The sequence below is a fragment of the Silene latifolia genome, chromosome Y (genome assembly GCF_048544455.1).
Source record: "Silene latifolia isolate original U9 population chromosome Y, ASM4854445v1, whole genome shotgun sequence".
NCBI classification, from domain to species: domain Eukaryota; kingdom Viridiplantae; phylum Streptophyta; class Magnoliopsida; order Caryophyllales; family Caryophyllaceae; genus Silene; species Silene latifolia.
Genome location: NC_133538.1, coordinates 120,281,030 through 120,293,919, shown reverse-complemented (window position 1 = coordinate 120,293,919; position 12,890 = coordinate 120,281,030). Strand labels below are relative to the sequence as shown.

The following is a 12,890-nucleotide window of genomic DNA, read 5'->3' as shown; positions in this document are numbered from 1 at the left end:
ACACACTAATCCCCTTAGGACCTCTTAAAGAAACTCTCTTTTGATGGCAATCTATCTTAGACTTGTACTTTCCCAACCAATCCATCCCGACGATCATCTCAAAACCATCTAAAGGAAACTCTAACAAGTCTATAGGTACATCAACTTGCCCAACTATCATGTACACACCTCTATACAACCTCCCACAAGATACAGACTCCCCCGAAGGTATAAAAACTTCCTCTTTTACAGACTCATACTCACTCAAACCCAACCTTTTAACATGACTCGATGATAAAAACGAATGTGACGTTCCCGAATCAAACAAAACAAAGGTATAAACTCCACTAACAAGAAATGTACCGGTGATAACGTGAGCATTATCCTCAGTTGCTTTCTTTTCCATCATAAACAGCTTGCCACTGGTCTTCTGCCCACCTCCCTAGACAGTACTAGCTAAGGTAGTCGGTTTAGCACCCGACCCCTGGTTGTTGTTAGTGTTTGTAGCCGGTTTTTGATAAGAATTACCGCCATTGCGGTTAGCCCCACCGTTGTTGCTCTGACCACCCCTGTTGTTCCATGAACCAGTTGGCCTGTTACTAGCATAACTCTGTGTAGGATCCTTTGAGAAACTCCCCTGTGACGGCCTCTGGAAACCACCACTCATCGCACTGGTGCACTCATGTCTCTTGCGGCCTACACCACCACAGTTATAACAGGTCACACCCCAACTACCACCACCACTACCACGGCCACGCCCATATGAAGCCCCAACACTAAACCCTGAGCCTGATGAATATGCTCTCACCTGATGATGGTTACTCTTCTTGTAGCTGGACTGACGACCACCCTCGCTCTCAGCTTTCCTCTTCTCAGCACCCCTCTCTTTGGTCATCTCAACCAACCTCTCAGCCCTCCCAGCTCGCTCATAGACTTCCTTTACATCTTTAAAGACTCCCACCGGTAGCTTATCCATAATCTTGGGGTTCAACCCCTTCTCAAACCTCAAAGCTAAGTTCTCCTCACTTAGCCCCATGTCCTCAGCATATCTGGACTTCTCATTAAACTTGCGGTAGTAATCAGCTACCGCCATATCGGATGTCATCTTAAAGTCATCAAACTCTTCCCTGAGCTTACTCCTCACATGTTCCGGTACAAACTCAAGTCTCATAGCTTTCCTGAACTCATCCCAAGGTATTGCAGGTAGTCCCTACTTTATATACATCTCCCTAGTACCCACCTTAACCTTATCCCACCACTCACTGGCCGCTTCCCTCAAGTAGAACGCACCTTGTTCCACTTTCAACTCCTCCGGGCAATGAACTAACTCAAGGATATACTCCATCTCTCTGTTCCAATTATCCAGCAGAATTGGCGCCCCGGTTCCCTTATACTCTTTAGGACTGAACCTAGCTATGTGAATACTGATTTTGGAGTGATCAACATTCTTATCCTTCCCCACTCTTTTCAAAGCTTCCGTAAGAGCATCCTGGTGCTCCAACATCTTCACTATGTCATCCACGGTCATACTCTCAGCTCTAGCATACAAGGCGGTTCTTTTCAGCGGCATCTTGTAACTATATAAGAAAAGGTAGACATAAACACTCATAGCATAACCCAAAACATGTTTACGACCTGTATAAAACCTACTAGATCGAGCTCCTCAACCCACTCGATCGAGTTGAGGCCACTCGATCGAGTTACCTCTCCTACTCGATCGAGTGCCTCGTGATGCGTATATTTTATATAAGGTTTTTACCTCCTTTTTACACGCATTTCTATACTATTTTACGTGGCATCTAGCTACAAATACCCCCGAATAGCCTACTTCGGTTCGTTTTGTGTAAATTGCAGGAATAGACCGAAGAGAAGATAAATCGAGCCTAAACTCGTTCCATATGCATGCATTTATGGAGAACAAGTAGCCGGAGCATGGAATCTATCACTTTGAAGACGAACGAGCTGGTTTCGGAAGGTGTCTTAGTGGATAAACGTGCCAAAATAGCTCGATCGACTACTTTTCCAGTCGATCGAATGCTTTATATCATGAAGATTACAGGATCGAGTAACATATCTACTCGATCGAGAAGGCATTACAAGGAGTTACTCGATCGAGTGGTTTATTTCCACTCGATCGAAGGGATTGCTGCTTGATTACTCGATCGAGCGGTTTCATTCCACTCGATCGAGTGGTCTGCTTTATATTTGTGTTATTCCGCCTATTTTCGTATGGGCTTTTGTAATTAAGCTTTGGATTAGGTTTAAGGGGGAGAATTTCGTGTGCTACTAAGAGGAGTAGCCTATGTAACTCTTCCCTATGAACTTCTACTTCATCTTTTTCCACTGCTTCTTTCACTTTACTCTTTTACTACTCTTTTCTACTCGGATTCAAAATTGTAATCGGTATTATTACTCCCTTTATTTCTTAATCGTAATTGCTTCTTGAATTCTCCTTTTCTCTTATTTCTTTTATTATTGCCTTATTCGATCCCTATGCTTCGTTATTAACATGTTTAATTTTCATCATCTATATATTGTCGTTGTTGATTCGATAGTAATGTGTAGCTAATTCCCTCTTGCTAAGGCTAGGGAATCCATGATTACGAAGCAAGAGTAATTGAATTATTAGGTTAATGCTTGTGTAGTCCTTGTTGTTAATCGCTGCACTTAAATGTATCTGTCTAATTGAGTCGACACAATTAGGCATTTAAATCATAGTAAACCTTAACCTGGACTGGAACGTTGGAAAGGGTGAGACTCGTAGCGAACATTAGGGCACCGTAGTGAGGGCGGAAGATAAGCTATTTGTGCTTTAGGGCGAATTGAGACCGGAAGGAGATATTCACTGCCCCTTTGACCATACTTGCATTAACCTGAGACCTAGATTGCTTGACTGAATGATTATGGTGAACCGACTGTCTTAGCTACTTTTTCCTTGTCTGCTTAATCTTTATTCTCCTGCCTTTTTCTCTTTCTCATTCTCATTAGCTTAGAACAACCAAATTAAAACCCCCCAATTTGGTTACCGTGACGAACTTAGACAAAGTTGACATTTTCCCATCTCCTTGTGGAGATCGACCCGACTTCCCTAGCTATATTAGTTAGAGCCTGTTGGTTATTTTTGATAGGTATACGACTACCCTGTCAAATTTTGGCGCCGTAGCCGGGGAGGTCGCGCAATTTTGTTCCTTTATTTAAGTTTGTCTTTTCTCAAGGAACTTTTTCCTTGAGACTGATCTCATTTTTTGCAAAAGTTTTTGATTAGTTTGCAGGTTATCTGTTCTATAAGGGAACATTGTCGCACCTGCTCTGCTTTGTAAATTCTATCTGCCAGAATGCCGAATATAGCCAGCCATTCAGAGCCTAATGTGGATTCCCTTCCAAAAGGTTTATTACTACCCACTACTGAGTCAGGAACTTTTGGAATCCACCCATCTTACATACAGCTGGTCGAAAGAAATCTCTTCAGGGGGGTACCTGAAGAAGATCCATGCAGACACATAGAGCTATTTACAGAGTACTGCTCTACCATTCCTCTTGCTGCTGGGGTGAAACAGGACAATGTGAAGGGAGTTCTTTTTCCCTTTTCTTTAGCTAACTATGCCCGGGAATGGTTGATGGATTTAGATAGGGAAGCAGCCGGTGTAACCGACTGGAGTTCTCTTGCTTTAGCCTTTTACAGGCGATATTTTCCACCACAGCGCACCAATGCTTTGAGAGCTCAGATTACTTCTTTTGAGCAATTTCCCACCGAAGACTTGGATGGGGCTTGGACTAGGTTCAAGAAGCTCGTCCGTTCTGTGCCTCATTACGGTTTCAAGCGTTGGTTCCTATGTACCTAGTTTTACAATGGGTTATATCGAAACTAGAGAGCTATTCTTGATAGTGTAGCTAAGGGAAGATTAACGAAAAACGTGGAGGATGATCAAGGATGGTGTCTTATTAAGGAGATGGCTATCCATGTTGCCGAATATGGAAATCCCCGAGGAAACGGTCAAGTCAACGAGTTGGTATCAGCTAAAGTGGGAAGTCCTAGCAAAAGTCTAGGCAATGTGGAGATTACGGAGGTTATGGGTGAGAGTGCACAAGTTTGTGCAATTACTGACCATGTGGAGATATGTGGTAGATGCGGCATGGAGGGGCATGACCCCATTGATTGTATGGCGAGAATTGAGTGCGTCCTTGCTTATCAGAAATACAAGCAAAGAGTTCCTTTTTCTCAATTATATGAACAAATGACAAATGTTTCTACTCCTTCTACGCCAATGCCGCAGCCAAACTCCTCTTCTACAAACGAGGAAATTGCCGAACTGAAATCCTTGATGTTGAACTTAACACAACAGTTTGAGGAGAAATGTAGCAAGAACGAAACTGTTATCTTGGAGTTAAGAGAACAAGTCGCGCAATTGACACTCGCGAAAGACCAAGCCAACCATTCACCAACATGCGACCCAGTTAACGCCACCAATCTCTGAAGTGGCCTTGCTTATGAGGGGCCAAAAACACCAGAAGACGGGGTTGTGATAACTGATAATACCCCGGAAGATGATTTGGACGAGTTTCTGGACGATATCCTTGCTGCGTGCTATCGAGACACTCGATCGAGTGAAATTTCTACTCGATCGAGTGAAATAATCCATCCAGGTACTCTATTGAGTGATAACCTTACTCGATCGAGAGATGTCCAATTTATAGATGGTCGATCGAGTGCAAATTCTCCTCGATCGAATGAAAAAGATGAAGAAGTCACTCAATCGAGTGAAACAGATGGTCGATCGAGTAAGCTTGAAATAGAAGAGCTCGATCGAGTAGCTCAAACAATTCGATCGAGTGAAAATCAAGAGAAAACCACTCGATCGAGTGAGGAAAGTAATCAATCGAGTGCCAGAACCAGTGGAGACCCTATTTTGACATCTAATTCCACTACCGTGTCATCTTCCCCTGCTGTGAAGACGTCACACACTGATAAAGGTAAAGAGTCGCGGGTCCACTCATTGCTACCAGAGTACCCTTTCCAAGTCGTCTGAAGGACGCGAAGGTCGAGAGACAATACGGTAAGTTTGTGGACGTTGTGAAGAACCTCTAGGTAACTGTCCCTTTTGCCGAACTTATTACCCAGGTACCTACTTACGCTAAATTCATGAAACATATTGTGACGCGTAAGAGAGAGCTAAGTGAATTTGAGACCGTTTTATTTTTGGAAGAGTCTAGTAATTTACTTTTAAATAAGGCTCCACCTAAAATAAAAGACCCGGGTAGCTTCTCTATTACCTGTGTTATAGGCAATGTGGTTATTGATAAGGCTCTTTGTGATTTAGGAGCCCGCGTTAGTGTCATGCCCCTATCTATCTGCAAGAAATTGAATATGGGTCATCATAAATTGACTAATATTACCCTATAGATGGCTGATAGATCTATTAGGAGACCCTTGGGTGTCTTAGAGGACGTGCCGGTGAAAATAGGCAAGTTCTTTATACCAGTAGACTTCATTGATTTAGACATAGCCGAGGACACCCGGACCCCAATTATATTAGGAAGACCGTTCCTTTGTACAGCTGGGGCCATTATTGATGTCAAACAAGGGCGTTTGACTCTTATAGTAGGGGATGACACGATTACTTTCAGTCTGCCTAGCACTTTGGCTCGGCCAATGATAGAGGACACGTGTTATTCTGTTGACATTATTGACGAGTCTATATATGACTTCTGGGCGGGTTCTTTTATAAAGGACCCACTGGAAGCCCTTATGCTTTTGGATGAGTGTGCAGATAACCCATATGACGATGATGCTGTGTTGGATTTGCTTATAGATGATTTAGATGAGCGTGAACTCACCGACGCTGAGGGAGAGCAAGTGGAACAGATGATCAGTACCCTTTTCTCCATTGAGGTAAAGATGCCTGAGCGTAAGCCTCTTCCCTCTCATCTAAAATATGTTTTCTTAGATGATACTGAGCAATATCCAGTCATTGTTAGTGCTAAGCTTGCTAATGATCAGCTGACTTCCTTGTTAGCTGTGCTTAAGAAAAACAGGAAAGCTTTGGGTTATTCCTTGGGCGACATCAAGGGGATTAGTCCCGATATTTGTATGCACAGGATAGAGCTAGAGGAAGATCACAAACCTTGCAGACAGGGTCAGCGCCGACTAAATTAGAAGATGCAAGATGTTGTGATGGCTGAGGTAATAAAGCTGCTCAACGCAGGTATTATCTATTATGTTGGTCATTCTAAATGGGTGAGTCCAGTGCAGGTGGTCCCGAAGAAAGGAGGAACTACCGTGGTTAGGAATGACAAAAATGAGTTAATACCCACTCGAGTAGTGACTGGTTGGCGGACGTGCATAGATTACAGACAGCTGAACGCCGTCACCAAGAAAGATCACTTTCCCCTTCCTTTTATTGATCAAATGGTAGAAAGGTTAGCTTCTCATAAGTTTTTCTGCTATTTAGACGGGTATTCAGGGTTCTTTCAGATCCCTATTCACCCAGACGATCAAGTTAAGACTACGTCCACTTGTCCTCAGGGCGTGTTTGCTTATCGCAGGATGCCTTTTGTTTTATGTAATGCCCCAGCTACCTTCCAAAGGTGCATGATGGGGATATTTTCAGAGTATATTGAGTCTATTATGGAAGTTTTCAGGGACGATTTCAGTGTTTATGGAAGTGATTTTTCTAACTGTCTGTCTAACCTTGATAAAGTGTTGCAGCGCTGCATTAGGATTAATCTCGTGCTCAACTGGGAGAAGTGCCATTTCATGGTCAACGAGGGAGTTGTCTTAGGGCACTTAGTTTCTGATAGGGGAATAGAAGTTGATAAAGCAAAACTGGAAGTGATTCAGCAATTACCTCCTCCTGTTAATGTTAAAGGAGTGAGAAGCTCCCTTAGTCACGCCGGATTCTATCGCCAGTTTATCAAGGATTTCTCAAAAATTGCTAAACCACTTACACAGCTGCTACTTAAGGATGCCCCTTTTGTATTTACTGATGAGAGTCTTTCTGCTTTTAACAGGTTAAAGCAGGCTTTGGTCTCTGCGCCGATCATACAGCCTCCCGACTGGGATTTGCCGTTTGAGATAATGTGTGATACCAGTGACTATGCACTATGAGCGGTGCTAGGCCAACGGAAAGACAAAGCTTTAAATTCAATCTATTATGCGAGTTGAACTCTGGATGAGGCTTAAGTAAAGTACACCACCACTGAAAAAGACCTGCTAGCTGTAGTTTATACCTTAGAGAAATTTCGTTCTAATTTGATTGGGTCGGAAGTTACTGTTTTTACTGACCATGCAGCTTTGAGGCATCTCCTTGCCAAGAAAGAGGCTAAACCATGGCTATTGAGATGGATACTCCTTCTCCAGGAGTTTGATTTGCAGATTAAAGAAAAGAAAGGAGCTGAGAACGTTGTAGTTGATCATCTGTTGCGACTGTCGTGACAAGAGGAGGAAGATTCTCTACCTATTGACGAGTCTTTTCTTGATGATTCTTTATTTGATATACTATCGTCTATTATTAACCAAGAGCCTTGGTATGCAGATATAGCTAATTACGTTGTCAGTGGCAAGCTGCCGCCTGACCTTTCTCGTCAGCAGAGGAAGCATTTTCTGTATAACGCTAAGCAGTATTTTTAGGACGATCCTTATTTATTTAAGGAATGCGCAGACGGTCTCTATAGACGGTGTATTCCACAGTGGGAGACCAAAGTAGTCCTGGAAGGCAGTCACTCCTCTTCTTATGGTGGTCACCACGGTCCATCGCGCACTGTGGCTAAGGTACTTCAGTCTGGTTTTTACTGGCCTTCTTTGTTTGCTGATGCTAAGGCTTTTATTTCAGCTTGTGACGCCTGCCAACGATCAGGGAATATTTCAAAGAGACATGAGATGCCACAAAATGGTATCTTAGAGGTTGAGGTTTTCGATGTCCGGGGCATTGATTTCCAAGGACCGTTCCTGTCTAGTAAAGGTAACGGGTATATTTTAGTAGCTGTAGATTATGTGTCGAAGTGGGTTGAGGCAATTGCCTCACCTCATGGTGATGCCAAGACCGTGATAAAAATGTTTAAAAAGGTCATATTTCCCCGATTTGGTGTCCCTAGGGTCGTCATTAGTGATGGGGGAATGCACTTTAAAGAAAAGAAACTAACTTTCATTCTGTCTAAAGTTGGTGTTCAACACCGGCGTGGTTTGGGGTATCGTCCCCAAACTAGTAGTCAGGTTGAGGTCTCTACTCGGAAGCTTAAAGATATCTTGTCTAAAGTAGTTCCTAAATCAGGGAAGGACTAGAGTCTTAAATTAGAAGACACATTATGGGCCTACAGAACTGCCTTTAAGACACCAATTGGTGCATCACCTTATAGGTTAGTTTATGGGAAATCATGTCATTTACCTGTTGAGTTGGAATGTAAGGCTTGGTGGGCAATTCGTGAGCTTAACTTTGATCCTAAGTTGTCTGGTCAGAATCGTCTTTTACAGCTAGATGAATTGGAATAGTTTAGGCTCAATGCCTATTATAGCTCACGCATTTACAAGGAAAAGACAAAGAGATGGCATGACAAAAGAATTTTACCAACTATTGGTCTTCTTCTCTATATGGGTATATCATAGGGACTAATCCACCATGGAATGTGGTTTCTGGATATCTTAAATGCATATGGAAGGATTATGATGTTGATAATATCTCCTTTATGCCGAATGGAATATTCATTGTTAGGTTTAAAACTGTGGAAAAAATGAAAGAAGTGGTGAAAACTGGCCATTTTATGTTTGATAACAAACCAGTTATCATCAATGAGTGGTCGCCAGAGGTGGATTTGATTAAAACTTCTGTTCAAACTGTTCCTATTTGGGTGAAGTTGTCTGGTTTGGATCTTAAATTCTAGGGAGTTGCTAGTCTGAAAAAGATTAGTGGTCTCTTTGGGGATTTTGTCCGATGTGATGAAGCCACTATGCATAAGACTTTCCTGGGATATGCTAGAATGCTAGTTGATGTTCAAGTAGATCAATCCTTTCCAGCTACTCTTCAATTTAAGGATGAGAAGGGTAAAACACATGATATCAAGGTTGAATATGATTGGGTTCCTGTTAAATGTACTCAGTGTCAGGGCATAGTAAGGATCAATGTAGAAAGAAAAAAAGAGATAAAGAAAGTTAAGCAGGTGTGGCAAAAGAAGGCTGTCCAACCTGGTGTGGTGCAGGGACTGGATAAGGGTAAAGCCACCAGTGTTCCTGCTACCCCTGCAGGGCCTAGGGTGGCTATTGTATAAACTCCTGCTGGAATAATCACTCAAATTATGACTCAGGATGGCAGCGGTCCCTCTGTGCATCGAGGTAACACATTCTTGGATGCTCTAAATATGGCTACTATCAGGAACACCCAATTGAGGAAGAAAGGGACTGGGACTGGCCTAGGTGGGGTGATTGAAAATGGTTAACTTTGGCTTTTGGAACATTAGAGGACTTAATAGCTTGAATAAACAAAAAGAAATAAAGTGGTTCATACACAACAATAATTTGGGGCTATTTGGTTTAGTAGAGACTAAAGTTAAGTCAGTTCATTGGAATAAAGTTAGAAATGCTATTTGTAGTGATTAGTCTATCTGTACTAACAACTCATTTGCTAATGGTGGGAGAATTTGGCTTTTGTGGAACTCTGGACTTTTGGATGTGGATATCCTGGATATCACTTCACAGACCATCCATGCTCAGATTACTATCAGAGGGAATCAGCTTATGTTCAGGTTCACTCTAGTTTATAGTTACAATAAACCTGCTGAGAGGGTTGATTTATGGCAAAGTTTGCAGAGGTATAAGAGTATGAGTCAGGGGCCTTGGATGGTTGGTGGAGACTTTAATAATCTCCTATTTTTTTAATGAAAGACTGGGGGGAGCTGAGGTTACTCTAGCTGACATTAAGCCATTCCAAGACTGTTTGCATTGCTGTGAATTATTTGATATTAAGGCAATTGGTTCATTTTTCACGTGGAACAATAAACATGACCTATAGACTTTGGTGTATAGTAGAATTGATAGATGTTTAATTAATGATGCTTGGGTGAATATGTTCCCTGAGGCCTATGCTTACTTTATGCCTGAGGGATATTTTGATCATTGTCCATGTGTAGTCTACCCCTATGGCAAGCCAATCACTAGAAAACCTCATTTCAAGTATTTCAATATGTGGAGGATGGATCCCAATTTTAAACAGGTGGTTAGTGAGGGTTGGCATAAAGAGTTTAGGGGGACTCAGATGTTCCAACATGTTTGTAAGTTGAAACATTTGAAGCATGGTCTTAAGAAGTTGAACAAAGGTGCTCTGGGGGATATTGAAAACAAGGTGAAAGTTACTAAACTGGCTCTCCATAAAATTCAGGAAGATCTTATATCTAATCCCATGGATCCTGGTATGGTGGGTGCTGCTAAAAAACTAGCTGATGAACTCTTGCAATTGCAATCTGCCTGGTATAAGTTTCTGGAACAGAAGGCTAAAGTGGACTGGACTGCTATGGGGAATGATAATACTCACTATTTTCATTCCCAGTTGAAACATAGAAGGGCTCAGAATAAAGTTATTCAAATTAAAGACCATGATGGGAACCTTTGCACTACAAGTTCGGATATACAGCAAGCCTTCATTGAGTACTATAATGGCTTGTTAGGAAGCAGTAATTCTGTGGATGCTGTGTGTGAGTCAGTCATTGCTGCTGGCCCTATTTTGAATGCTTCTCATCATGAAATCTTAAATGCTGAGGTTTCTAATGAAGAGATTAGAAAGGCTATGTTTGACATTGGTGGTAACAAAGCTTCCAGTCCTGATGGATTTAAAGCCAATTCTACAAGGACACTTGGGAAATTACTGAGGAGAGTGTCATTAAGGCTGTGAAGGATTTCTTTGCCTCAGGTAAATTACTCAGACAAGTCAATGCTACACTTATTACCTTGATACCAAAGGTTGAGCTTCCTCAATATGTGACCCAATTCAGACCCATAGCATGTTGCAATTCTATCTACAAATGTATTAGTAAGGTTCTATGCAACAGACTGAGCATGATACTGCCTGACATAATTAGCCTTTCTTAGAGTGATTTTGTTAAGGGAAGAGATATTGTAGAGAATATACTTATATGTCAAGACCTGGCGAAATTGTATAACAGGACTGCTGTGTCTCCAAGAGTAATTATGAAAATAGATCTCCAAAAGGCCTATGACTCCATTGAATGGAGTTTTGTGAGTAATATGTTGAGTTCTCTGAATTTTTCCCCTATTTTTAATAAGTTGATCCTTGAGTGTGTGACTACTCCCTCCTATACTTTGGCACTTAAGGGGGAAAATTTTGGGTTTTTTCATGAGAAGAGGGGATTGAGGCAAGGGGACCCCCTCTCTCCTCTCATTTTTGTTATATGCATGGAGTATTTGAGCAGGATTCTTGGCAAAATTTAAGAGTATACTTAGTTTAAGTACCATCCTCTTTGTGGCAGAATCATGCTCAATCATTTAGCCTTTGCTGATGATTTGCTATGTTTGGTAAAGGGGATAGAACCTCCATTATTGGGTTGTTAAGGGCCTTCCAATCTTTTTCTAGAGCCTCTGGGTTGCAAATGAACAAAGGCAAGTCTAGCATTTATAGTAATGGGGTTGATAAAATGGTATTGACTGATATTATCAAGTACTCAGGCATGAATCATGGGTCACTTCCATTCAAGTATCTTGGTATACCTATTGGAGTGTAACTGTCTGGTTGAAAGAGTAGTTAGCAGAATTAGAAGTATTGGCAGCAGGAAGTTGAGCTATGCTGGGAGATTAGTGCTCATTAAGTCTGTGTTGGCCACTTTGCATAATTACTGGGCACGCATTTTTATTTTACCCAGCTCTATTCTGAAGAAAATAACTCAGATTTGCAGGAACTTCCTATGGATTGGTCTTGATAATGATAAGGGTAGCACCTTGGTATCATGGGATCAGATTTACCAGGCTAAGAAACATGGTGGCTTGGGGGGTAACTGATATTATACGTTCGAACAAGGCTGTCTTAGGTAAATACATTTGGTGGCTAGCTTAGAAAAAAGATCACCTTTAGGTGAGATGGGTTCACTCTATTTATATCAAGAGTGGTGATTGGCATAGCTATTAACCTAAAACCAATGGCAGTTGGGCTTGGAGGAAGCTTTGTAGGATCAGAGATCTTATTAAAGCTGGGTATGTGGGGGACTGGTGGTTACAAAATCAGCAGGTTTACACTATTCGAAGTGGCTATGACTGGCTTGGCTCTCCTTGTATGAATGTACCTTGAGTAAAATTTGTTTGGGATTCAGGTGCCCTCCCTAAGATCAGCTTTATAGGGTGGCTGGTGATGCAGGGTAGATTACTAACCAGAGATCGGCTGAAAAGAATGAGGATTGTCATGGATGATTCCTGTGTCTTATGTGCTAGTGCTCCTGAGACACACGCCCATCTGTTTTTTGCGTGTGAATATAGTAAGAGATGCCTTCAAATCTTGTCCTCTAGATTGGGGTGCCATATTCCAAGTCAGGACTGGTTTGATTGGTGGACCAGACAGAGATTTCCTTCAGAGAAGCTCCAATATCAAGCTGCAATTCTGCTGCTAGCTCTCATATATTCCATCTGGTGGAGCAGGAATCATTGCATAACAGAGAACATCCTTTTACGTCCAGAGTTCCTTATTGCTAGATTCGATAAAATTAGTTTTTTTGTTATGTAATGTGTGTGATTCTCCTTATAGTTTGGGGGTTAAAATTGTTGAGCAGTGAGATAGCTTTATTAGCTAGTTGAACTATGAACGATTGTATCTTGGTTATCTTATTGATATAAGCTTACCATTTTACCAAAAAAAAAAAGAATTTTACCTCGGGAATTTCATGTCGGGCAGAAGGTGCTGCTGTTTAATGCCCGATTGCGATTA

The 12,890-nt window shown here is 41.8% G+C and overlaps 1 protein-coding gene across 1 annotated transcript; it reads left to right on the top strand.

The window, feature by feature from the left end:
* The first annotated feature begins 12,111 nt into the window (after positions 1 to 12,111).
* LOC141628809 (uncharacterized) lies at positions 12,112 to 12,689 on the top strand. Its single transcript, XM_074441909.1, has 2 exons — positions 12,112 to 12,166; positions 12,283 to 12,689. The coding sequence occupies exons 1-2, from the start codon at positions 12,112 to 12,114 to the stop codon at positions 12,687 to 12,689; spliced, it is 462 nt and encodes a 153-aa protein (XP_074298010.1).
* The last annotated feature ends 201 nt before the right edge of the window (positions 12,690 to 12,890 follow it).

Excerpts from the sequence above, each read along its gene's own strand:
- LOC141628809 (XM_074441909.1), top strand. The coding sequence starts at position 12,112 with ATGGCAGTTGGGCTTGGAGGAAGCTTTGTAGGATCAGAGATCTTATTA. Across the intron at positions 12,167-12,282 it reads AGAGATCTTATTAAAGCTGG|GTGCCCTCCCTAAGATCAGC; the intron begins GTATGTGGGGGA and ends TTTGGGATTCAG.